Below are 26,704 nucleotides of genomic sequence, written 5' to 3'. Positions count from 1 at the left end.
AAGTTGTGCTACCAGGTGGAGGGAAGCGGGGCTGGGGGGCCCACCTGCCGAAGGCCTTCCCGATGGCCGAGGGCCGGGCCTCGTAGTAATACTGCTTGTACTCGTCCATCCAGACCTCCGCAGTGCGCTTGGTATTCCTAAAGGCAGGGGGAGGAGCCAAAGAAGGCCACCAAGGCGGTGACAGAGGTAGGGTTAGGATCCAGAGCAGCTCTGGGCACGGATGAGAACACGGGGTGATGAAAATCTCAGAAGCGTATGCAAAACAGGACTGATTAGGGTGGTATAAATGAGCACAATCTCTTTGAGAACGATCTGTCACTATCCATCAATTTATGTATACTTGTTGACGCTCCACTTCCAGGAATCTATTCTACTGACAGATCTGTGTGTGGGCAGCGAGGACACGGACATGAATATCTGTTTAATAAAACATTGGCAACCACCTAAAGGCCCACGGGTGGAGGATGGTGAACTACTTCCACGTGACGGAGCACTCGGCAGCCTTGGAAAGCAATGCCACGGTCAGCGTGCGCTCACTGAAGATGTCTGCAATTTAGTGCTGAGTGGCAGAAAAATGGGCTGCAGACGAAACATAGAGCAGGATCCCATTTATATAAAAACACAAACACAAACCCAAGCTGTATGTGTGTGTCTCTCTCTACATAAACCGTATATATGAAAATGTATTAAAAGGCCTGTGGCCGGGGACATGGATGGGCAGATGCTGGCCAAGTCAGGGTCAGGACATGGCATTCATGCCATGTGAGCGGAGGGCAGGCAGCTCCTAGCTGGTTACCCAAGACCCTCAAGGACAAAGATAGTCAAGGCAAGAGAGACCAGGTAGCAACACTCCCAACGTCATCCTTCCTCCTGGAAGTACCGGGAATCTAGAATGAAAGACCTGGGAGGGGGCAAATGGGAGAACAGAGGCCCAGAGAGGGGGCTGGCTGCCCAAGTCAGTTGACAGGACTGGGCCTAGAACCCTGGTGTCCCGGCTCTAAGCTCGGTGCTCTTGGTCCTGGGACCTACCTGATATAGGTGAGGGCATTGCCCTCGGGGAAGTTGTAGGGGTGGCGTTTCCGGAAGACGTGGCCCACCCGGCTGCAGGGCACGATCTCCAAGCTCCCTCCACACATCCACACCCTGAAGGAGAGCTCTGCAGGAGACGGCAGCCGTTAGGAGGGGAAAGAGCCCCTGGCAAGCCCCGCTGAGTGGAGCTGGGAAGGGGCTGGCTTCCCTTCCCTTTGGTGTCTCATCGGAGGCACATGCTTGGGGTCAGAGCTCCTGGGCCTGTTTACATGGGTGCACACCCACTCTTGACACGTCTGCATGTGTTCCTGACTGCTCACCCTGTGCCTGTGCACACCCCCCCACACACCACACACACCCCCTCCATACACACCACACACACACACCACCAACACATATACACACATACACCGTCCACACACCCTCCACACGCACACACTCCACACACCCCCTCCACACACACCACACACACCCCCTCCATACACACCACACACACACACCACCAACACATATACACACGTACACCGTCCACACACCCTCCACACGCACACCCTCCACACACACACACACACACACACACACTCTCCACACATATCACACACACATAATCTCTACACACACACACACACCACACACACACGCCCTCCACACCGCCCCCACACCACACACACACACCCTCCACACACACCACACACACACCCTCCATACACACCACACACACACACCACACACACACCCTCCATACACACCACACACACACACCACCAACACATATACACACATACACCGTCCACACACCCTCCACACGCACACCCTCCACACACACACACACACACACACACACACACACACACACACACACACACTGAGCTCTGGGAGAGCGTTGGGAAAGCTTTGAAGGAACACCAAGACCATGAGTAGAAGGAAAGCTGAATCAGATGGCAGCCTAATTTCCAGCCTCTGTCTAGAACGCCCCCTCCAGACATGAGCTAAGGAAGAACACATCTGCTCGACCTCCGCCTGTGCCGGGGTTTCCATTTACAGGCTGCCGCTGGCCCTCTTCCTTCTGATGTGGTGGTGACGCTGAGCAAGCTTTGGCAGATGACTGTGGTTCTCAGTAGGTTGGGAGATGAAAGAAGTGGCCATTCCATTTCTCAGAAAGGGAGGGACGTCGCAAGTTACCCACTCTGTCCTCCACTCAGCAATGGTCGCTTCTGGCAAGACCCGCCTTGGCAACTGGCTGAACCTCACATAATCTCTTCTGGTTTCCCACTTTCCTTCATATTAGCTCCACAGTTGGACACCCTGTGATGTTAAAACACCTCCTTCCTGTCCCAGAAAATCCATAAGCCTTGTTTTTTGTTTTCTGCTTTAACTTTAAAAAGCAGGACCATTTTGTCATTTGTTCTCTCGGTCCCTTGGTCTCTTTTCTTACTCACACAGTGCAGTGGGTCAGGGTCTCCCAGTGACCAGCAAAGGGGGCAGTGAAGGCAGCAGGACTAGTGCCTACCTTGTGGCCAGCCTGTGTGCACTAGGAGACTTCCAGATATGGTTCAGGGGCCAGGACTGGACAGTTGGCATATCCGGACCCCTACACAGGGTTGGCTATGTTACTGGGCTTCCCTGGGTCTGACTGCAAACAGGCAGGCCTCTGTCCCTTCTTCCAGTCAGAGCTCTGCAGCAGGCTCAGAACAGAGATTTGAAACTAGGGACAAAAGATCTGCCTTCTGGTTCCATTTCTGCCAGACTAACTTTGTTATGCTAGTTGACATCTCATCCCACTCAGCCCATATTGCCCATGCTATTATTAATCATTGTCATTATTATCAACAATAGCAATAACAATAGCAGTAATCACCATCCATTTATTGAGCACTTACTATGTGCCATCCTCTTTATATCTGATGTCTAATTCTCAAGGTAACCATGTGAAGTCAGTATTATTATTCCCATATTTTTGAATAAGAACTGTGGAGATCAAAGATGTTAAAAAACCTCTCCAAGGTCACCCAAATGCTCAGTTGCAGAATCACAACATAAAGTTCACACTTGTCCAGCAAGCTGCATGCTTGAACAAGATTCTTTAGTTAATTCAGAAATTTTTTTACTGTATGTCACACACTGTTCTGGGATCCCTCACATGCTAGTGGGGTGAGGCAGGAACTCGGTAAAATAAGAAACAAAAATACAGGTAGACAAGAAAGTGAGTAGAATACATAGCCTATCAGTACAATGGAGAAAAAGGAAGCCAGTAGGGGATGGAAGGGGGCGAGTGGAATCGGGGTGGAGGGCTACCATTTTTTTTTTTTTTAAATATATCTTTATTGATTTCAGAGAGAGGAAAGGAGAGGGAGAGAGAGAGATAGAAACATCAATGATGAGAGAGTCATTGATCGGCTGCAGCCCACAACCCGGGCATGTGCCCTGACCGGGAATTGAACCCCAATCGCCTGGATCCTAGGTCCACGCTCAACCGCTGAGCCACGCCCGGCCGGGCGAGGGCTACCATTTTAATTAGGCTGAGTAGGAAAGCTGTCCCTAAAAGGGGACATTTGAGCTAAAGCTGGAAGGAGGTGAGGACCCGAGTCGGGTGGCTCTCAGGGGAAGAGCATTCCGGCAGAGGGATAAGCAAGGGCAAAGATCTAGGGGTAAGAGCTTGGCTGGCAAGATCGAGGCTCAGCAACGAGGCCAGGCGGCCCGAGCAGAGTGAGGTCGGGCAGAGCCGATGGTGTGTGCTTGCCGGGGACAGGCAGACGTCAGGACTTTGGGTTTTGCTCTGAGTGATGCAGGAGCCCTGCGGGGTCTTGAGCAGTTGAATGTCGTGATTTTGAAAGGATCCCAAATGTGACCTCCAAGGTGTTCACATGTGCCACCCCCACTCAAGGCAGCCTTTGGCTCCCGAGTTTGGTTCTCCCAAGGGACACAGGAACGAGTCTCTGTTCTCGTATCTCCCTTTCTTCAACAAAGAAACAAAATGAAAGGCCCAAACCTACCAGCGGCAGGAGTCTCCCAGCTCAAAACTATGACTAGCCTAGAAACTTCTTTGAATTTCTTCTAAGAAACAAAACAGTCTCCAGACCCACTCCAGGTTCACCTTTCAAGTTCCCCAACCACTGAGCCCTTGCCTCAGGCAGAGTTTGAAGTTAGCTATTTGATCATTCCCTCGTTTCTCTGTCAGTCCCCAGCGAAGAGATGAGATGAGATGAGATGAGATGAGATGAGATGAGATGAGATGAGATGAGAAGAGGGAGAGGAGAGGGAGGGGAGGGGAGGGGAGAGGGAGGGGAGGGGAGGGGAGGGGAGGGGAGGGGAGGGGAGGGGAGGGGAGGGGAGGGGAGGGGAGGGGAGGGGAGGGGAGGGGAGGGGAGGGGAGGGGAGGGGAGGGGAGGGGAGGGGAGGGAAGGGAAGGGAAGGGAAGGGAAGGGAAGGGAAGGGAAGGGAAGGGAAGGGAAGGGAAGGGAAGGGAAGGGAAGGGAAGGGAAGAGAAGAGAAGAGAAGAGAAGAGAAGAGAAGAGAAGAGAAGAGAAGAGAAGAGAAGAGAAGAGAAGAGAAGAGAAGAGAAGAGAAGAAGAGCTTCTGGAGGCAGGAGCGACAGCTTGTTTCCAGTCCTCTAAGTCTTTACAGAAAACTGGCTTTGCCGAAGCTCCCTCAGGCTGAGAGCAAGGACACAAAGGAAGTCGCTCAGGCTTAAACACGTGAAAGGAGGTCAGAATGCAAGGGCCACCACATCTCAGTTCCCAAATTTACTCCTCCAGATGCCTGCCTAGAAACAGTTCCAGGAATAAGTTCCAAAGGGGAGCAAACCTCATGCCTGTTTCCACTCCCCTGGTTTTGGGTTGGGATCAGGACTGTTTGTTTTTTTAAAAAAATATATTTTATTGATTTCAGAGGGAGGAAGGGAGAAGGGAGAGAGAGACAGAAACATCAATGATGAGAGAGTCATTGGTTGGCTGCCTCCTGCACGCTCCCCACTAGGGATGGAGCCCGCAACCTAGGGATGTGCCCTGACTGGGAATCGAACAGCGATCTTCTGGATCATAGGTTGATGCTCAACCACTGAGCCACACCAGCCAGGCAGGGATCAGGACTATTTTAAGCCCTGACTGTTCATCTGTGTCCTGATCAGAGAGAGAGAAGAAAGACCTGCCCCCCACGTCTCAGAAACACAGAATTTGACTTTGATCACACCTTCCAACACTTAATAGGCTCTGGTCGAGGGATGCCATACACCCATTAGACATGGAGTTTTCTGAATGAAATCTGGAAGGCAGGGCCCACCTCAGTTTTCCCACCTGTCAAACAGGTGACATACCACCAGCCCTATTTACTTCGAAAGAAACCTGGGTAGGATGAAAAAGGAAGCAGGGGGAAAGAGCTTGGCAAATGACCAGGTCCACTGCAAGAGCAAGGACAGACCTCTGTCTTCACAGGCCTCAAAGTACCTGCCCCGCTTCTGGATCCCTCAGCACCCTTCTCCACCAGCTCCGAGTCTGGGAGGCTACTTGTGTAAGGCTGTACCACTGGGCTTCCTATCTGCAGGGGACAGGTTCAGCCAGCAGAGGCACTGGCAGATCAGGGGGGGAGATGAGGGTGGATGTTTTCCCCTCTGACACCTTCCACCTGGGAGCTGTGGGCTGGCTGCAGGTGCCTCAAGACCACAGCTCCTATCAGGTGGGCTTCCTCCCCATCTTTCAGACCTGGGGGTGGTGACATCTCCTAGCAGGCAAAAGCCTTGCCCAATACTAAGCTGATCCTGTGGTTCTCTCTATCTTGCCCACACTGTGTAAAAAGGCCCTTTAATAAACCCCCTTACATTACCCACATTGGGCCCAGCTGGTGTGGCTCAGCGGTTGAACATTGACCTATGATCCAGGAGATCTCGGTTCTATTCCCCAGTTAAAGCACATGTCCAGGTTGCGGGATCGATACCCAGTAGGGGGCGAGCAGAAGGCAGCCAATCAATGACTCTCTAATCATTGATTTTCTTTCTCTCTCTCTCCCTCTCCCTTCCTCTCTCTGAAATCAATTAAAAAAAATTACCCACGTTGGGTATCCCACCTGTATCTGGCCTTTATCTAACCTGAACCTCACCAGCAATCCTGGGAATTCACTGGCTCTTCCCTTTCCTTTTGGGGTTAAAGAGTTCCTATAGCCTCAGAAGTAATGATAATGACCACTAACACTGTGCCATGTGTTTTATTTATTTTAAATGTTTTTATTGATTTTAGAGATTGGAAATGGGGGCAGAGAGAGAGAGAGAGAGAGAGAGAGAGAGAAAGACATCGGTCAGCTGCCTCCTGCATGCCCCCTACTGGGGATCGAGCCCGCAACCCCAGCATGTGCCCTGACCAGGAATCGAACCAGTGACCTCTCCGTGCATGGGAGAGAGCTCAACCAACGAGCCACACTGGCCAGGGTGCCATGATTTTAACCCATCGTCTCACTTAGTACTCATAACAGCTCCTTGAGGAAACTGAGGCTTAGGGAGGCTTTAACTTGCCCAGGGCTGAACAGCTTATAGGTGATAGGATTTTCACCCAATAACCCAGTAACCAGTAACCCAGGGTAGTACTGGTTAAATGTAAGCAGTGGGATCACATGGCCAGGATCTGCTTCCAGGCTTACTTAACCAGTACCCTCTACTGAACACACTCCCAGACTTTCTGGTAGGGAAGTAACCAGGTATGTGAGCTGTGGTCCATGATACAGCCTGTATGTTCTTCCATATACTTGTCTAGTCATGTGGCCACAGGCTCCCCCAACCACCTAATTCTTTTTGTTTACTAGCTGTGTGGCTCTGGAAAAACTACTTAACCTCTCTGTGCCACAGTGTCTATCAGTAAAATGGAGATAACAGTACTTACCTCAGAGGGTCATCATGAGGATTAAGTCCTTAGAACAGGGCCTTACCCATAGAAAGTGCTCAATCATATTGACTCATTATTAATATTGTTGTTGTTGCTATTGTTATATTTCCCAACTTACCAAAATTCTCTCCCCCCCAGATGTCCATCTGGGCATCATACTTTCCCAAGTGGTTAAACCAGGACTTGTCAATCACAAAGATTCCTCCAGCTATGACAGGCGTCCTGGGAGCAAGGAGGGGAGAGAGGTAACATGTGAGCTTAAGAAGATGGAAGCCCCTCCACATGGCCCCAGGACCCCAGGCCATTTGCCCCAGAATCCCCTGCTTGCAGAGTCCCTGGGGCAGGATGTCTGGCCAGCTCCCTGTCCTATGTCCTCTGTCCCTGGGGCCCAGAACAGAGTTAGCACTTAGACTGTACATCGTCAGAAGCCCTGGTGACTGAAACAGCTCCCTAGAAGCCTCCCAGGCCCCTGACCCAGGGAAAGAAGGGGTCTCTCTGGAGATCACAGTAGCCCTGACCTTATAGGCTTGGTGGGGTCTGTCCGGGCAATCTTCTGCTCAAGAGGGATCTGCTCCCACTTGAAATGTAGGCTCCAGTCGAATCCTGAGGACAGAGTAGGGTGAGGACAGGGCTCAGGGCAAAGCCCATTGGTGGCTGTTGCCCCCTCACTCTGCCACCCCTCAGAATCTCCCTTGATCCAAGCCCAGTTCACAGAGGGCCCTGGACAATTTGTGCAGTCATCCCTTCATTCAGAATGAGACAGGTCTCTGTCCCTGTAGAGTTCCAATCTACTGGGTGAAATGGAGACTACAAGATAAATCAATGAATGGACAATATGTCAGTCAGGGGTGAAAAGTGCTAAAAAAATAAAATAAAGGGGAGGCACCCATGCTATTCTAGTAAGAGCAGTCAGAAATTGCTCTCTGATGAAGTGGTATTTGAATAGAGACCTGAATGAAGGACTGATCCATGGAGATATCTGGGGAAAGGGAATTTCAGGCAGTAAGTGCAAAGGCCCTGAGGTGACTTTCCAAAGGAGAAGTGCCTGGCTCCCTCAGAATCCCACTCAATCTGAAGATCTAATTAATGCTTTTATCCATTCATTGGAAGTCCAGACCCCAAATAAATCCATCTGCCCACTAGCTCCCAGCAATAGATTCTCTAGAGCAGCCTGTTGAATAGCACTTGCTGCAATGATGAACATGTTTTATACCTGCATTGTCCAATGTGGTAGGCACCAGCCATGTGTAGATAACAAGCACTTAAAATGTGACGTGGAACTAGAAAACTGAATTTTAAATTTTAATTAATTTAAATTTAAATAGCCAAATGTGGCTTTTGTCTACTGTATTGGACAGTACAGCTCTAAAGTCTAGACCAGAGCTGTCCAAAAGAAATACAGGGTGTCCCCCCAAAAATGTATATACATTTGTATACAAATGGGTACAATACATTGTATACAAATGTATATAATCCCTTTTCATTTTCTGGAAGTAAGGGTGTCATGACACCCTCTGGCACAGCTGGAAAGATAAGCACCAAACCGGGGCTGTGGCCTGCCCTCACCTGTCTCTTCTCTGGTCTAGAGCCCCTCCCTTGGCAGTAGGACCCACCTCCACGAAGGTCAGCAGATGCAGCAAGGTAAGCAAAATTATCCAGACTGATGACATCGATGATGGGGCTCACCACCCGAGTATGGTCCTAGGAGAGAAAATGTGGGATGGTGTGAAACCAGGGACTCTGTGAATAAAGGGCCACCTGTCTGCTCTAGGAGGAAGGTCTCTCCGAGGCATCAGACCATATACTCAGCGTTTCCTGCAGGACAGTTCAGGCTCCTGGGAGCTGTCCTGTATCAGCACATCCAAGTTCCTGGAAGGTCCCACTGGGTCAGATGGGCACAGTCCTCTCCCAGACTCTTCCTCTCACATCATGTTGAACCCTGCTAGAATCCACCTTCTCAGTGAAGCTTTCCCTGATTGCTCCAGGCTGAGGGCTTCTTCCTCTTTTAAGTTGCTCTTGCAATTATAGTCTAGCCAATTCCTGGGACAGTGAATCACCTGCTGCCTGAGGTAGTTCTTCTGATGCTGGTCTGAACTGTTGTTTCATTCATTGTCATCCACCTTTGTACATGTTTGGGTTGGGTCTTCCCAACTAGGCCACCGGCAGCTTAGGGGCAGGGACCCTGTGTTCCCTGTGTAACCTGGATGTCACTCCTTTCATGTCACATCCACTTCAAGTTCAGACTCACTACTCCCTTCATCACCTCCAGGCCACAAATCCACCTCCAAAACATTGGTGGGTAATGTCAATTGTACTAAAGTTCTTTTTCTGGGGTGGGTGGTAGTGGTGGTAGTGGATTATTTCATATACCACTTGTGAAACTTAATTGTCTTCTATCAGCCTTCTATGGAGGCACATGGGACAGAGCCCCTTCCTTCTCTCCTTTCTCCACCCTCTGCACTGACTCTCAAAATCCTTTTGTCCGCAACATGAAATCTAGCTCTGCCCCTCAGTTCACAGCCTGTCTCAGGACGACACAAGCCTGGGAGGTGGAGGATCTGGGGAGACCATCCATGGTTTCTCTGGGGGGGGGGCTCACCTTATCCTTCTTATAGACTTTTTTTTGTACTGAGATATAATTCACATTTTTATAGCAATTTTATTAGATATAATTAATGTACCATAAAATTCACCATCTTAAAGTGTGCAATTCAGTGTTTTAAAAAACATTTATTGATTGATTTTTAGAGAGAGAAGAAGGGAGGGAGAGAGAATGAGAGAGAGAGAGGAACATCGATTTGTTGTTCCACCTACTGACGCATTCATTGATTGACTCTCGTATGTGCCCTGCCTGAGAATCAAACCACAACCTTGGTGTATCAGGACGGTGCTCTAACCACCTGAGCTACCCAGCCAGGACTCAGTGGTTTTTAGAATAGTCACAAGGTTGTGCAACCACTATCCAGTTCCAGAACATTATCATCACCCCAACAAGAAACCCTGTACCCATTAGCAGTCACTCCCCATTTCCCGCTCCCTCCAGCCCCTGGCAACCACTAACCCACTATCTATTTCTATGAATTGGTTTATTCTGGACATTTCATATAAATGCAACCATATAATATGTGTTCTTTAGTGACTGGCTTCTTTTACTTCGAATCAGGTTTTCAAAGTTGATCCATGTTGCAATATAAATCAGTACTTCATTACTTTTTCATGGCTGAGTAACATTCCATTGTATGGACATACCACATGTTGCTTACCATTCAGTTGATGGACATATGGGTTGTTTCCATTTTTGACTTTTCTAAATAATACTGCTCTGAACACTTGTGTACAAGGTTTTGTGTGGAATATGTTTCACTTCTCTTGGGCTAAGTCCAGCAGTGGAATATGGTAACTCTGTGTTTAAACTTTTGAGGAACGACCAGGCTGGTTTCCCCAGGGCCGCACCGTTTGACATTCCCACCAGCCCCGCGTGAAGTCTCCTCTTTGTCCTCGCCCTCACCAGCGCTCGCTACTGTCCGTCTTTTAGATGATAGCCATTCTATCAAGTATCTCATTGTGGTTTGGACTTGCACTTCCCTAATGACTTGAGGATGTTGAGCATCTTTTCATGGGCTTGTTGGCCGTTGTGTATGATCCTTGAGGAAATGTGCATTCAAATCCTGGGCTCATTTTCAAATCGGGATATTTGTCTTTTTACAGTTGAGTTGCAATCACCTCATCCTTTCCTCCATCCGTCCAAATCTTCCCCATCCTAGAGAACAGCGGGCACACGGTACGGGTCTCCCCGGCCTCATCTCTCCTTGAGGACACCGTCCTCACCTCCCTCTCTCTCGGGCTTCCCAGCCTCACCCAAACCACCCCCACCCCACCCCAGCACAGGACCCTGCCCCTCTAGAAGGAAAACACCCACACCCATTCACAGTAGTAGCTTTATACCCCCCCCAGGCTGTTATCCAATTTAATTCTCCCAACAACCTGGTGGGACAAATATTATAATTATCCCCATTTTCAGATGAGAAGCTCAACGAGGTGAAGTCGCTCAGGAGGTAGCAGCCCATTTAGGCTCCTACTCTGCCTGCCCAGTGTCAAAGACGGTTCACATGCTCTCATGCCAAGAATCTGGCGGGCACGTCCTGAGAGACAGAGCTACCCAGGGACAGACAGACTCACCTCCTTCACCCGCTGCAGCATGGGCTGCAGCCACTCGGTGTTCACTTCACAGTGGCTGTCCAGAAAGGTGAGGACAGCTGCCGAGGCCACATCTGCCCCACGAACTCGGGACCGGATCAGCCCTGCAGTGGAGGCGGACAGTGGTGCTGAGTCCATTTGCTTCCCAACCATCCCCACAAGTCTCAGGGCACTGTTTCCTCTGAGTCACTGTGATTGAACTTTACTTTGTATTTGTTTATTTCCTTCCTCTCTCTTTCTCTCATCTATCCATCAACCATCATTGCTCCAAGGCCATTTTCAGAAAGCCCTCCGTGTGCCAGACACTGTTCTGGGCTCTGGGGACACACTGCTGAATAGTGAGAGTTCAGTGAATGGAAACTGGAGGAAAGTGTGGTTTGATACCAAAGGAGAACCAGAAACCAAAAGCCTTCCCCCAGCCTCTGGGAACCTGAGGGAGGTCCCCTCCAGCCATACCGTCTTGTGTGATGTGCAGAAACTCTGGACTAGGACAGGCTGGAGTTAGTATGCGCCCCTTCACTCACCTTAAGCATGTTGTTTAACTTCCCTGAGTCTCAGTTTTCTCACCTTGAGATTCAGAGAGAGCACGATCCCTGCCGGTCAGGGAGAGTGCCTGGTGCCCAGGAGGACTACATGTGTTCTGCTTCTACACATGCCCCACAGGCATAAATTCACATCTATGTTAGGCAAAACCTCAGGGAACAGCATATTCCCAGACCTAAAGGCACCTACGACCCTGGATAGCAAGTCCTCACTTAAGGTCTTACATAGGTTCTGTGACTTTAAGTGAAACGAAATATAACAAAGCCAGTTTTTACCATAGGCTAATGAATGTAAGCAAGAATTAAGTTCCTACAGCGTCTCATCAATGTGATAATGAAACCACATTATGTGAGGACCTGTTATACTTAGAGATTGCTCTCTGGCCTCTTCCATTCCAGTATGAAGGTCCCCACAGCCTGACTGGTCTTTCTTAAATACGCCCGTCACATCCATCCATCCATCCATCCATCCATCCATCCATCCATCCATCCATCCATCCCTCTCTCTCTCTCTTTCTCTCTCTCTCGTACACACACACACACACACACACACACACACACACACCCCTTCAGTGGCTCCCTATTATCTGCCTTATCAAGTCTAAATGCCTTTCTCTGGCTTAAGGTCCTCTGTCATCTACCGTCACTCTGTCCATTCCCCCTGCTGACCAGGCCTTGCTTCTCCTGGGAAGGGCGAGTCAGTAGAAGGAGGTGAAGAGGCTGGGCTATGGGGTGAGCCCTCTCCCCGGGTTGGAATCCTGGCTCCTCTATTCACCCCCACCCTGGGGAAATGACTGAACCTCCTTAAACCCCAGTTTCCTTACCTACAAAATGGGGATGATGGACTGCTATGAGGACTGACTGTGAAAAAGCAGAAAAAGTGATTGCCTGGGACAGGATGAGCACCTGGGAGGAGGGCTATTAGTATTCCCTGTGTACCACGCCTGACCACGTCTCTGCTTGCAGAGTCCCTGAGCCTGGAACGCCCTCCCTTGCTCTGCTGTCTAGCAGCCCCCCTCACCCAGTGAAGGCCCATTCCCTGATCACATCCCTCTCCTCCAGCACCCTCTCCTCCAAGCTCCATTCTCCCACATAATTATAACCAGCTATGGTGGGTTCTCACCCCCTGGCTACATTAAAGCTCTCCGAGGGCAGGGACCATGTTTTGTACTTCTTCTGTGTCCCCTAGGGTGCCTAAAGAGCACAGTCCTATGCTGTTGTTGATGCCCCAAGCACCTCTTAGTTAGAAATGAGGTTACATCTGCTTTATATGCCCTTTGATTGTCCCAAAGCATTTCCATATAGCCCATGTCATTTAATCCTTACAACAACCATGGAAGGCAGTCAGGGAACTATTATTATCCCCATCTCTCAGTAGGGTAACTTGCTTACGGTCATGCTGGGATAGGGGCTGACCTGGAACAACAGGAGCGTCTTTCTACCAGACTTTGGTTCTTGCCACAGGAATGCAGCAGGACCATGTTGGTTTGTATGACATCACACCAAAAGGGAGTGGGGTGGTGCAGAGGTTTAGGCCAAAATGGGTCTGCGGTGGCACCCAGGGTCCAAGAACTTACCTTCCCGCCGGTCGTTGCGCAGGCACTTGACCTTGGGGATCCTGGTCAGGAGCAGACAGTCTTCAGCTGAGGGTGGAGAGAAGGAAGCTCTTTCAGATATGGGCATCAGATCACAAGTGGTTTGGCCACCACTGGAACTGCCCAGGAACTGTCCCATACTAGGCCCAGGGAAAGGGCTGGGGATGGAGAGAAATGGGGGAGCATGGTCATCTCTAGTGGCCCTGTGTCCCCCACACCCAGGCCCGACTAAGGACTGCCTGTACTTTTGGCATTACCCCCAGGGGCGCCAGAGAGCACTAGCACGATCGTTAGGCTAACACCCATGGAGCCAGATTGAAGGGACGATTTTCTCCCCATGACAGTTGTAATAAGAAAGGACGCTGCTGATGTTGTTTCAAATTTTTAAAAATGTCATTTCATTGGTGACCCATCAAAGCACCACTATTCTTTCTCCTCCTTTGGCAACAAAAAGCAGCACCAGTGAGGGCACCTAGAAAAGACTGAAGATTCTGGTGGGGCCAAAGTCCAGCCGGTGATGGCCAGGACAACCTCGAGAGGTCGCCTCAGCATTCTGGGGCAATGGGGGTTTGGAGGGTGCAAGGAAAGAAGGTGGATACTTACGATCTGAACTGAAGTCATCCACTAAAATGATCTCCTGGATCAGGTTGGCAGGAGTTCGGTTCAGGACACTGGAGCAGTGATGGGGACAGAGGAGCCCAGATTTAGGGGCCACTTTCCATTTACTTCTCCCTGCCATAGGGTTCCCTTCCATACCCAGCCTGGGGGCCAGCACACTGGCCATGGCAGCTGCTTGCTAACCTTTGAGCCCTGAGCAATGGCTGAGGAGCACAGTGTTCCTCAGGCTCTTCTAGGACTTGGCTGACCCTGCTGTCGGACCCTCAAGCACTTGGGACCCACCTCAGATGGGGGTGGGGTCTGCCCTAGTTTAGTTATTGAGGCAGGACCCTCAGCTGCTCTGGGTGCCTGCCAGGGGCCACCCCCAGCCAGGTGGAGGAAGGCTAGTGAGGCTTGTTCGGGTTTCATGGGTCAGGAGGAGGGATCTCAGGAAGTCTCCCGACTCTTTGCCTTCCACCATCCCTCATCTTCCTCTACTCCCTGGGAAAGGAAATCCAAGCTTCTTTAATCCCTGGAATACAACTGGGCCCACGTTCCCGAATCCTATTATCTTCTAAGTTCATTAAAGACACAAGGTGAGTAGGAGTTGAACTTGACCACAGGGCCGAGCTCAGGAGGGCAGAAGGGGCACCTCTCTCTGAATCACTGACAGGCGCCTACTGAGATGGCATCATCTGCCTGAGGCCTCGCGTCCATCCCTGCCTCTCTCGGTTGCTGACCCCTGCATTTCTCCCCTCCTAGGGACCTGACCTTGTGTTGCACTGTGCATTCGCTAACAATTGGACTTCTAGGGTCTCCCTGACTCTGATTCACCAGCCCCAGCTTCTCAGAAGGCAGGACTCCCCCTCCCAGTGCCCACTGGTCTTCACCCTGTCTGGCCACAGCACCTGATCTCAATGTCCTCCCCTGCCAAGGGCTTGGCAGATCACTCCGAGGCCTTGGGGAGCAGCACCACTGAGACAAGGGTCCCGAGACAGGGCTCACCTCTTCACGGTGCGCAGCAGGGTAGATCGGGCTTCATTGTGGAAGGTGATGATGACGCTGGTGGCCGGCAGGTCCGCGGAGTAGGACAGGGATGGACAACTGAGGAGGGAGCAGAGAGGTCAGAGGGCAGCTATGGGAGTGTCCTCAGGGCAGGTTTTGAGGCTTCTCTTTGTCCAGCCTGCTGCCCCCCAGGAATACCTCTGTGGGACAGAGAAATAAAGCCTGAAGCCAGGATGTGGGCCTTGCCCCTCCACACCCATGTTCCACCCACTGAGGCCACCCAGCCTGGAGTCCTCGGAAGAACACCACAGGTAGGGCACCTTCCCAGGGCAAGAAGCTCTTCACCGAGGACCTAGAGCACTGGGATCCCTACAATCTCTGAAGTGTTTAGGAGGGCTCCGGCTATGGGCAGGCACCATCCCCCCCAAGCCCCAGGCCCGGACCCACAGACAGAACTGCCTGCGATGGAGCAGCCAAGAGACAAAACGGGCGGGGGAGCCTCTGTTTTGTTTCTGATACCCTGAAGCTTCTTCCTTCTTCCCCCTCCCCCCCACCATCCATGACATTTGGTAGAATCTGGAGGGGAATTACCCCCCTCCTGCTGTTCCGTGAATTCCTCCCTCTCACTGCCCACCACAGCTGACACCAGGCGGGGAGCAGCCTCTCTGGGGCTTCTGGAGGAAACTAGCCTCTGAGAAGACACCAGAGGCCGTTCCCTCCAGCCCACTCCCTCCCCAGCTGCTCCGTGCTCGCCATCTCCAGACACCACATTTTTGGCCCATTGCCTGCCCACCCCCACCCCCCAAAGGGAATGAAAACACTCAAACACTCCACTCCTGCCAGCCTTCATCGTCTTTCTGCGAAGGCGTTATTCACACTCCTGGGGCCTGGGGAAGGCAGCCACCAAGCTGGTTTTCATGGCAATCTTCTTTATTACAATTGCTCTCTGACTATTCCAGCAGTGACTGTTTTTTTGATTACAGCATTCATTCCACTGACAGCAGCTTACAGCCGAATTCCCAGGCCCATGTCTTGCTCTGCAGAGCAGAATGGAGGCCCACCAGCCTGGGGCCCCCATGGGAGAAATCCTGAGAGGCTTCAGAATAATTCTCCTTGAGAGGGAATGTGGGGGGTAGGAGAGAAAGAGAAATTCACCTCGGCCCCCTGAGAAGCCAGACTTCCCAAGTGCCCATCCTCTCAGAGCCATGCTGATTGTGGAGGCTTGGCCTGATGAGATGGGGGTGCTGGGAGAAACAACCACCTCCTAGATACCCAGCCCCCCAGCATGGTCCTTTAGGTATGTCCCTGAACCCCAACCATCTGGTGCCCAAGGACGGAATCTGGATTACGATGCCCATTCTCCACCTGAGTTGGACAACCTACCCAGACCCCATCTGGAGGACAGACCTGACCTTCTCTTACCCACCCCCTCCAACCCTCTCCACTTTGCATTTCTCTGGGATTTATATCTGTGATGATGGGGATTTATCCAGAGGCTCCCAGGAGCCAAGAGCCTCTGAAGAGGTTTGCCCCTTGCCTGTGTTTTAAGTTTGGGCTATAGAGCTGGCAGGCCTGTTTTGCATGGTTTAGGTCTTTCTGCTCCCCGAGACAGAGCTCCCTAGTTGAAGGCTGAACCAGGAACTAGCCTAGAGTCTGGCAGAAGCAGCAGCCTGGAGGGCTAAAGGGGAGAGTGTGGCTCACCCCAACACACCTGGCTCCACCATGGGAGGTCCTGTCACCAGAGCCAGCACCTCCTTTGCTCCCGCTACACACATGCATGCGCACGCACATACACAGACATACACACATGCATGCACACATGCTGGAGCCACCTCCAGCTCTGAGAGGGCCATGCAGCAGCTCTGGGGCAGGAGGAGGGGCCTAACTCACCAACCCACCACTGCCTTGGATTTGAAGAATCTCATTTTAAAATGTGTGTATCCCCAAGTTCCTCAGTGAACACCTGAGAAGGTTTAGAGTGGGAGTGGGTGGGAGGGAGGGCAGAGGTGATCCAGGCCAGCCTCTCAATTCACAGATTTGGGTCAGGAAAACCTCCAGGCTCTGGGGTCTAGGTTGGCCAAGGTCATAAAAGGCCTCCAAGTGGAGCTGCATGGACATAACCTTGTAGGCCCCGCAGCGCAGGCAGACATAAGGGAGACTGCCCCAGGATTGGCTGAGAAAGAATTCCCAGGGACTGTACTAGCCTTTAGACCTGAGCGGGAGCCTTCCTGAGGAGCAGAATTACTGCCCTATTTGGTAGCATGAACTGTTTCTGGAGGCAGACAATGCTGGGGTTAAGTACATGGAGAACTGTCTGGGCACCCCCAGCTCCACGTCCATCTCACCTTGCACAGGCCACCAAGCTCACTGGATTTCAGGCACACCTCCAGGAGTGACAAGGAAGGTGCTAGAAGCAGGTCCCCTTCTGTACCCTTATCTCACGTATGTGTTTTTTCTGTTGAGTAGCTGCTTCAACAGGAGAACCAATTGACCTGAGTCATTCTCGCCTATCCTCAAACCAGGACCAGCTGGCGCTAGCTGGGTCCAACACAGCCCTATTAGCCACTGAAAGCTGCAAGCACATGGGTGGCTCAGCTACAGCATCCTCTTGCTGTTCTGCTAGGTTTGTGCATGGAGAGCAGAGAAGTCCCCCTAAGCAGCCTGGGTTGGGAAAGGAACCCTACCCGAAGGAAAGGACACAGAGGAGTCGTGAGGTGTATGTGCGTGGGGGTAGGGTTTCAGGAGAGGAAACAGAGTGGGTAGAGTTGGGGAAGGAGGCGGGAGAGATATAGGATGGGGGAGCATTAAGTGGAGGTGAAAAGGAGCAGAGGCTCCGAGGGGAGAGGGGGCAGCTCCCACTTCAGGTAAAGGAGCTCAGACTGTTTCCGTAGGTGAGGGCAGGGAGAGGAAAGACTGGAGGTGGCGACTTGTGTAACCCAGAAGGGCCTGATGACTTGCCCAAGGTCTGTGGCTCACACTGGGGAGAGTCGGAACTGGGATAAGCATGGAAGGTGCCCTTGGTCCTGGTCTACAGCCTCTCCCAGCTACCACTCTGGGAGAAAAAGAACAAGACTGGGAAGCATTTCTGGGAGTTTCAAGGAAGGGAGGGCAGCGGAGAGGGAGGAAAGGGATGCCAGTGGGCCGTGCACAGCACTCCACTGTTTGCACAGTGTGGGCAGGGCTGTGGCCCCTCTTCACCTCAGGCACCACCTGCAGGGCATGAAGAACTGGCTCGCATAGCCCCTCTGACCTCCCTGTGGTCCCCCGGCAGGTCACTCTCTCTGGGACTTCAGACTGAGGTGCTGAGGGGCCTCCCTGGTCCCAGCTGGGAAGGTCTCCTTGGCCTTCTCAGGGCCTCAGGAGGTCAACTGAAATAAATAGGAGTCAGGTAGCTACTGAGGATGAGGGTGTGAATGTCTCAATAAGTAGACTGAGTCTGGGAAAATCTTCCTCATTTCTTAAATCCATGCAATGGAAAAAAGCAAACAAGCTAACTGGGGTTGGCCCTTCCCTCCACCTTTCTTTCCCCATTGGCACAATGGAGGCCACACCTGTAGTGGCGGGTGTCCCGGATGGGTCGGTCTGAGGTCAGTTTGTCGCTCTCCAGCTGGTTGAAGGCATGCTGCCTGTAGGGGTCCTCTCCGGGCTTCAGCTGCTTGGCCACCAGGTACGCCTTCTCATCAAAGCCTCTTGAGGGTGTTCCTGTCACCTGAGACAAAGGTCAGCATCAGAGGGGCCCCAGGAGAAAGTAGCCACTGTTGTGTGGTAGGAACTTACTACCAGGCAGGAACTAACCACAAGACCCCATTTGGACTTGACCTCAACTCTGTGAGCAGGAGATCATTATTTCCCCCACTGTACAGATGAGGAAACTGAGGCTCAAGAATCAGCCCAGCTGGGCATGGCTCAGCGGTTGAGCATCGACCTAGGATCCAGTAGATCATGGTTTGATTCTCGGTAAAGGCACATGCCCAGGTTGCGGGCTCGGGCCCCAGTCGGGGGCGTGCAGGAGGCAGCTGATCAATGACTCTCTCATCATTGATGTTTCTCTCTCTCTCCCTCTCCCTTCCTCTCTGAAATCAATAAAGATATATATTTTAAAAATAACAAAAATAAGTCAAAAACAGTATTTGCATGTGTGGGGCAGGGGATATATGGGAACTCTTTGCACTTTCTGCTCAATTTTGTAAATCTAACACTACTCTAAAAAAAAAGTAAAGTCCACTTTTTAAAAAGACCATCCTGGCCAGTGTGGCTTAATTATGGGTTCAATTCCCAGTCAGGGCACATACCCAAGTTTCAGGTTCAATTCCCAGTCGGGGTGCATGTGGGAGGCAACCTATCGATGTTTCTCTCTCACATCAATGTTTCTCCCTCTTTCCCTCTCCTTCCTTCTCTCTCTCTCTCTCGTCAGTGAAAACATATACTCAGGTGAGGATTAAAAAAAAAAAAGACCAGGTCAGACCTAGTAAGTCATAGGTTTTGGATTCAAACTGGTCATTTTAACTCTGAAACCCACACTCTTTTTTAAAATTTTAATTTATTGATTTGAGAAAGAGAGAGAGACAAACATGAATTTGTTGTTCCACTTCTTTATGCATTCACTGGTTGATTCTTCCATGTCCAGAGTGAGGACCGAACCTGTAAGCTTGGCATATTGGGATGATGCTCTAACCAACTGAGCTACCCAGCCAGGGCTGAAACACATACTCGTGACCACTTCTGTGTGCAGAATGTGGAGAGGGTGACTCTGGAGCTCACGAGATCCCCAAGATTCGGTGTCCTGAGGAAATCGCCAAGGAGGTTGGAGGTTGCCAAGCTACCAGTAGATTGACAGTCTCTTAGGGGTGAACTTGGGCATGACACTGCGCTAGGTATGATCAGTAAAACACTCAGGGTTTAGACAGCTACTACACAGAGAACAACCTGTGAGGACAAGCAAGCTTTCACAGGCTTATGCCAGAACTGCTGCAAGTCATGTGCACAGACAATGATGCATCTACTCAGGGACTTGTACTTGCTGCTAAAACAGCCTCATGTCAGACCTACTGGGTCCACCAGTGCTAAGTGCTGGGAATGATGGACGACAGATGTCATGGCCCAGACTCCTTCCTCTTAGCCACCCCCTACTTTGAGCTCCCAAAGTCCAGCCATGAAAGACACTGGGGAAGAACACATCTGAGATGAATGGATGAATCGTGACATCTCATTATTTGAACCAAAATGCTGATCGGGCATTCCCCAGAATGCCTTGAAATATCATTGGCTGTGAGTGTCTGCCAACTCCAACCCTTTCACTTGCCCAGCAGCTTGGGCTGGAGCTATGGGCACACAGGGGCAGCAGGAAGACAGATGAGAACTGTCCATGCATAGAACCCCAGCAGGAAGACTCTGTCACAGGCCTGGTTCCTAGAGAGATGGTCCCAGGAAGGCAGGTGGGCCTGTGGGACAGGAAACCAATATATTGGGTGAGGCTGTGGAACATCCACCAGCAGTCCAGGGCCTCCATGCTCCCCTGAGAGCCCAGCTTCTAACCTCACCAGACAGGAACGCGGAAGGCTCCAGGGAGCCCTGATCTCTTTAAAGAGTGCCACTCTGTAGGGTTCCCGCCTCCAGTTGCATCCTGCCCTAGGAGCCAGTCCCTGAGCTCCATGAGGCCAGAGTCAATGAAGATTTCCTTGTGTGGCCACTGGGCCCAGCCAGCCCCATGCTACACACAGATGCTCAGAATAGTGACAACGGCTACAGCTGTCGCACTGTGATATTCTGAGTTGTTGTGATGCCAAGGGCTGGATAGATGTAGCAGAGCCCCTGTGGTCTCACAATCCATTTCAGGAAAGACTAAAGGGGGGAAGGAAGGAGGAAGAGAGAATGTTCTGACATGAACCCTGGATCGCTGCAAGGACCTGAGACGTCCAACTTTGAGAGTGAGAATGAGAGAGATCCTTTGTGCCCTTCCCACCCAGGAAAAGAACGGGTGCTACCTCCACCCCTCTTCCTTCCAGCCCAGGGTCAGAGAGGTGGCAAGCAGTCTCCAGTTGATGGTTTAGGAGTTAAAATAAAAGGAAAACTACAGAAGCTCCAAAGGGAGAGTATGCTACTTAATTATCCTTCAAGTTGACTGTGGGAAATAACATTTATTCATTTAGGACTTAGGGTCACTCTGTGGGCTCAGAAAACCTCTAAGCCCTCATTTGACACTCACCCATTGCCTAGTAAACACTGTCAGAGAGCCACCCATGTCCCATGCCCTGGGGCACGCTTCTGGGAGTTCCAAGGCACTGGAGCATTCATTTATTTGCTTATAAAGGCTTGAATTCACTCACTCATTCGCTCACCCACCCATTCATTCTCAGAGCCCCGCGGACACCATCCACGTGTCAGGAAGTGGAAGGAATGCTTCCGAGACGGTTCCCCGACGCCCAGCCTGCTGCCTTCCTGCGCCTCCTCGGGGCCACCGGGAATGTTATGAAAGAGCATCTGCTCAGGCCAAGGCTCGAGAGAGAAGTCCCTTGCAGGGCCTTGAAACTGAGCGAGACAACCTCAAAGATGCCGTCAGGAAACACCTGCTGCCCCCGCCCACAAACCGAGAGCCCCCGTGGGTCCAACCCTCCTCCAAGGTTAGACGCCCCCCCTGTGAGACGGCTGGTGAAGGAGGGTGCCATGGAAACCAGGCCCACCCTCCCAGAGGCCTTAGCTCTGCTTTCCCGCTCACCCAGCAGGCCCCGGGGTTTGGAGCTGGAACCTCGCTTGGCCCTGCATCAGCCAAGTAGAGGGAAAGCTGAGGAAGGGAGGGATGCGACCTCAGCAGGGCTCTCACTTCCCCTCCATCCAGCGCCTTCCTGGCCTCCCGCCAGTCACCGCCCAGGGCTCTTCCTCCTCAGATATCTAGCCCCAGTTCACACACCCACACCACAGTGCATTTCCTTCCAGCTCTCCAACTCTCCTTTCCCTTTGGCCCTGTTCTTTGATCTGGAGAGATCCAGGCCTCTGAATGTCCCAAGGGTACCTCTAACTCAACACCTCAAAATAAATTCTTATTGATCTCCAAGCCAGCTGCTTCTCCTGCACTGCCTATTGCTGAGATGGGCAGTCGATCCTCTGGGTGCTCCAAGCCACAAATCCAGGGGTCCCTGACGCCCTCCCCATGCTCCACAGCCTGATTTAGACCCCTGCTCTAGGAATCCATAGGCGGTGTCCTATGGGTATCCCACTAGTATTAACAAAAAGTTACTGAAAGTCTAGTATGTGCAGACACTGTGTAAGAGGCTATGAAGACAGAAAGAAACACACAGCAGTATGGCTCCCAGAAGAGGAATCTAGGAAATCAGCCCCTCTTCCTCCCCTATCCCACGCAAGGCAGGCCATGGAGGACCATGAAGAAACCCCCATGTCCAACCTTATTATTATTTTAAAAATATGTTTTTGATTTTTTTTTTTTTTTTTTTTTTTAGAGAGAGAGGAAAAGAGCAGAGAGAAACACCAATCATCTGCCTCCTGCATGCCCCCTACTGAGGACCGAGACAAGGCAGGGAGTCGAACGGGCAACCTCTCAGTGCGTGGGCCGATGCTCAGCCAACTGAAGCTCCAACCTTAGAGCACAGGTAGCTGGGGAGCTGGTCGTGGAAGCTCACCCCCCCCGAACCCCAGCTGGGGCAGGAGTCTGGAAACGGTGCTGACCCATGGGCTGCGTAGCAGTAAATGCTGTTCCCCTTGTCCCCTGTCCTAAAAGGGAAGTGTGCTGCTACTATCCACTTTTCCCATCCAGGGGGCTTGGCTTACTTAGCAAATCGGCATGCGAGGGGTAAATGCACCCTTTGTCTCTAGGCTGTGGGACCATGAGAACCTATATCTGGATCAGCCCGAGAGGTCTGAGATCCTGGGTTTGGAGCGACTTGGAACCACTGATGGGACTCGGACTGCTGCTCTTTCTGGAGGAGGTGAGGTCACTTGAGGCTGTTTGTGGAGTTTTTATATCACTTGGCTCTGACATCTGTATTTACATCGCTTTCTTTTCCACTAGATGGTGGGCTCCTCCTCATTTTTGAGCTCCCAGTACCTGGCATACAGTAAGTATTGAGTAGGCACTTGCTGAATAAAGGAATGAATGAATGAGTGAATACCTAAATATTGTCTCTGTTCTCAGCTTACTGATAATCAACTGAGGAGAAAACAGCAAACAAATGGGATCCTCTGCCACATCATGTGACTTTTGGTGGCTTTCACTGTCCCTGGAGCTTACAGTGGCCCAAGAGATTCTGTGAGTGAGTACCCTATCACCTGACTGGTCTCAGCTTGTACCGTTGACCCCTCCCCAGCCACACTCGCCTCCTTGTGTTCCTTGAGCTGGCTGGCACCCTTCCCCTTAGCCTTTTTGTTCCTTCTGCCTTCTTTCTGGAAGGCTCTTCTCCCAGATGTCTGCATGGCTCCCTCCTTCACTCCCTGCAGGGCTCTGCTCAAATATGGCCTCTGCTCAAATATGGATCAAATATGGAGCATTCCCCACCACCACCTGTAAAATTGTTACCCTGACCCCACCCTCTAATTCCCTATCCTCCTGCCTGCCTTTATTTTTGTGCCATTCTATGTTTATTTTGCTTATTTATTTTATCTTTTTGACTGTTTCTTCCCACAAAAGGATAAGCTTCACTGGGACATGGACTGTCCCTTCTCTTTAATGCTGGATTCCAAAGACCAGAACGGTGACTGAGTGATCATAGGACTCAAAAACAAAGGCTAATGAATACACGAATGACGAGCCACCATGACCTCAAGCATCTCCCCTCGCCTGCTCCTCACACACATTCTTGACTAACACAACACTGGGAACTGAGATGGCAAGGTGGTTTTTGCCTGCCTTAGGGATCTTCTTGCCCACTTACATGCTCCTGGCAAGGCTGTCAATCACTGCCCCTGTCCCACCAATACCTCAATCACTTCCATAAGGTGGGCACAAGACCCAGGTTAGGCTGATCTTATTACTGTACCCCCAGACACAGGGATTGGTTCAGGAAAGGTCATTTGACTCTCTCTGAGCCAATCAGAATCTTCCCTGAGACCTTCTATAAAGTGACCTTTTTTTTTTTTTTTTTTAAATATGTCTTCATTGATTTCAGAGAGAGGAAAGGAGAGGAGAGAGAGATAAAAACATCAATGAGAGAGTCATTGGTTGGCTGCCTCATGCATGCGCCACACTGGGGATTGAGCCCACAACCTGGGCATGTGCCCTGGCCAGGAATCAAACCGAGATCTCCTGGATCAGAGGTCAATGCACAACCACTGAACCATGCTGGACGGGCAAGGTGAGCTCTTTTTATCAGCACTGCTGAGTTTGACAGAGGAGGGTCTTCTTCCAATCACATGGAGAAAGCTTGTCCGTGTAATGTACAGCATGGTGACTATAGTCAACAATACTGTATTGTATATGTGAAAGTTGTTAAGAGAGTAGATCTTAAAAGTTACCGTCACAAGAAAAAAATATGTAACTATGTGTGGCAATGGATGTTAATTAGACTTGTGGTGGTCATTTTGCAATATACATAAATATCAAATTGTTATGTTGCACATTTGAAACTATGACATTGTTAGATGTCAATTCTATCTCAGTTAGTTAAAAAAAGAAAAATATCGTCTGGAGAATGAAACCAAGAAGAAACAATCAGAGCCAACAGATGGAAAGAAAGAGCTCTAATGATTTTGTTTGAGGTTCCTGAAGTCAGTCATACCTGTTCCAAATTTACTTTGTGTTGTTTTTTAAACCTATCTGTCTGTTTACCTATCATCTATCTTTTTTCTTAAACTAGTTTGAGTTGAGTGTTCTTCTCTAATGACCAAAACTTCAGAGATGTCAGTCGTCAGTCCTTTCAATGAATAGAAAACCACTCTCGAAAAATAAGAAACAAAATGAGCCACCAATCACAATGACATGGTGTAGGTGGCAGCCAATCATTCCAAGACAACAGGCTGGTCTCTGGCATCTGGCCCAGTGACTTGAGCCAAGCCTGGAGAAGTGTGGGGCAGCCCCCAGCCAGCAGGTCTGTGGTCAGTCTTTGGGGTTTCCATCTGGACCATGGCTTCAGAGGCCCTTGACTTGCCATGTCCAGGAACAAGGCTGGGGAGACGATCAGTGACAGCCTGATGAACCTCTCTCTGCTCTCCAGCCTCTTGCTGAGCATTCTTGGCTGACATTTAGGCAGCTGCCTCCTCTCCAGTCTTTGTTCTTTTGGGAAGTGCCAAATCCAGCACTTCCATGTCCAATAAGGTCAAACACATCTGAAGCTGTTTAAGCTGAAATAATGACTCTGCTCTATAAAATGGGAAGAATCATTTCTCATCTTGGAGAAGTTTTTTTTAGTCCATCACTTCAATTAAACTTTGAAACTTGCCTGACTTGCTCCACTTTTTTTCTAGCTAGATTTGCATATTTCTTCCTGACTTCTAAATTTAGAAAACAAACAGCAAAGGGGAAAGTTTAAAATAAGAAAGGAAAATATTTTCCATGTCATGTTCATAAAAAACCATTCAACCCAAATCCCCAAACCTTGTAAACTTTCTTTGAAAAGTACATGTACCCCTAAATTTGAGATTTAAGCAACTCAGACTCCTTTTAAATAACTGCCGTCCAATTTCCTTTTACTGCCAGTAAAACAGGTACCTGCTGGGTTTGCCTTTCACTAAGTTTCAATGGAACTGTAAATAAAAAGGCTCTGGTCCTGTTTTATGGATGCCTCCTGATTTTTTTTCTGAGTCTGGTTTAAACCCAAAACACCTGGCGAACAAAATGTGATTCCCTACCACTCCCCTGGGAACAAAATCTCATCTGATGCTATGTCCCAAGTTGAAAGAGTGCCATTCATTGCGAGAGCTGGGAAACTTAAGCACATGATTTACCACCTCTCTGAGCACAAAGTCTCAGGTTCCACCTCTCCCAAGTAAAAAGGCAGGTCCCCCAGGGCCTCCTCATGAGTCACTGGGTTCTGGGGAAGTAGCCAACCCCACTGGGCCTGCCAGTGTTCCTCCTATCCATCCACATGCTGGGGTGGCACAGGGCCGGGAGCCTCAGTTTGGGTACAGAGGAAACTCACTTAGGGACTGCCCCAGACATGTCCCGATTTCCTCTTCACATTGCCTCCAAGGTAGTTATTAGAGGGATTACCAGTCTGGGCTTTGAAATCTGACAGCCCAGGGAGAGAATGCCAGTGCTTACTGCTCTCTTACCCTTTCTGAGCATGTTTCTTCATCTGAAAAAATGGGGATTCTTAGGAGGATTAAAGGAGATATTGTAGATAATGTGCTTGGCACAGTATCTGGCACGTAAATTGTAATTATTAATTACTCTTAGCTCGTCTGTCTTTTACCAGTGGTTCTCAATCTTGGCTGCACATTAGAATCATCTGGGAAGATTGTTAAAATCCTGATGTCCAGGTCTTTCCCAAGACCGGTTAAATCAGAATCTTTGGAGGTGGGAACATGTACCAGGAGTTCTTATAGCTCTCCAGAAGATTCCAGTGTGTTACCAAGGCTGAGCTGCTGCTAGTCATGGGCTGCTAAAATCACAGGACCAAGAACTAGGAAGGTTCTTAGAGGCCATCTCCCCTGATTCCTTCTCAAGGACCCTCACCATGAGTCTGGTGTTTGGCCTCTATTTGTACTGACCTGGAGCTACACCATTAGCAGAGCTGACTGCAACTCAGCTAGAGTTTCCATGGCTGCTATGGAAACCACCTTGCACCTATGCCCACGGGCCCAGGGAGGCTCTAGTTTAATTATATACTCCGGACACAGGATAGGGGCTGCCTGAGAAGCTCACCTTGGGCTCCCAGTTACATTTCCCACAATGACCTGACTTTTCCAGGAGCTCTGATGACTGCAC

The 26,704-nt window shown here is 50.4% G+C and overlaps 1 protein-coding gene across 1 annotated transcript in view; it reads right to left on the bottom strand.

The window, feature by feature from the left end:
• The window catches only part of GALNT16 (polypeptide N-acetylgalactosaminyltransferase 16), a 74,251-nt gene that overhangs the window by 9,917 nt on the left and 37,630 nt on the right, over positions 1–26,704 (bottom strand). Inside the window, exons 2-11 of the mRNA XM_081129566.1 lie at positions 18,384–18,541; positions 14,833–14,931; positions 13,834–13,901; positions 13,213–13,278; positions 11,076–11,197; positions 8,510–8,597; positions 7,415–7,499; positions 7,015–7,118; positions 1,030–1,156; positions 45–137 (exon numbers count right to left, since the gene is read on the bottom strand). Of these exons, the coding sequence (XP_080985692.1) occupies positions 45–137; positions 1,030–1,156; positions 7,015–7,118; positions 7,415–7,499; positions 8,510–8,597; positions 11,076–11,197; positions 13,213–13,278; positions 13,834–13,901; positions 14,833–14,931; positions 18,384–18,541 (1,010 nt within the window). The remainder of the gene's footprint in view (positions 1–44; positions 138–1,029; positions 1,157–7,014; positions 7,119–7,414; positions 7,500–8,509; positions 8,598–11,075; positions 11,198–13,212; positions 13,279–13,833; positions 13,902–14,832; positions 14,932–18,383; positions 18,542–26,704) is intronic.

The sequence above is a fragment of the Miniopterus schreibersii genome (genome assembly GCF_964146895.1).
Source record: "Miniopterus schreibersii genome assembly, chromosome: 1".
NCBI classification, from domain to species: Eukaryota; Metazoa; Chordata; class Mammalia; order Chiroptera; family Miniopteridae; genus Miniopterus; species Miniopterus schreibersii.
This window is presented reverse-complemented; position numbering and strand designations above follow the sequence as displayed.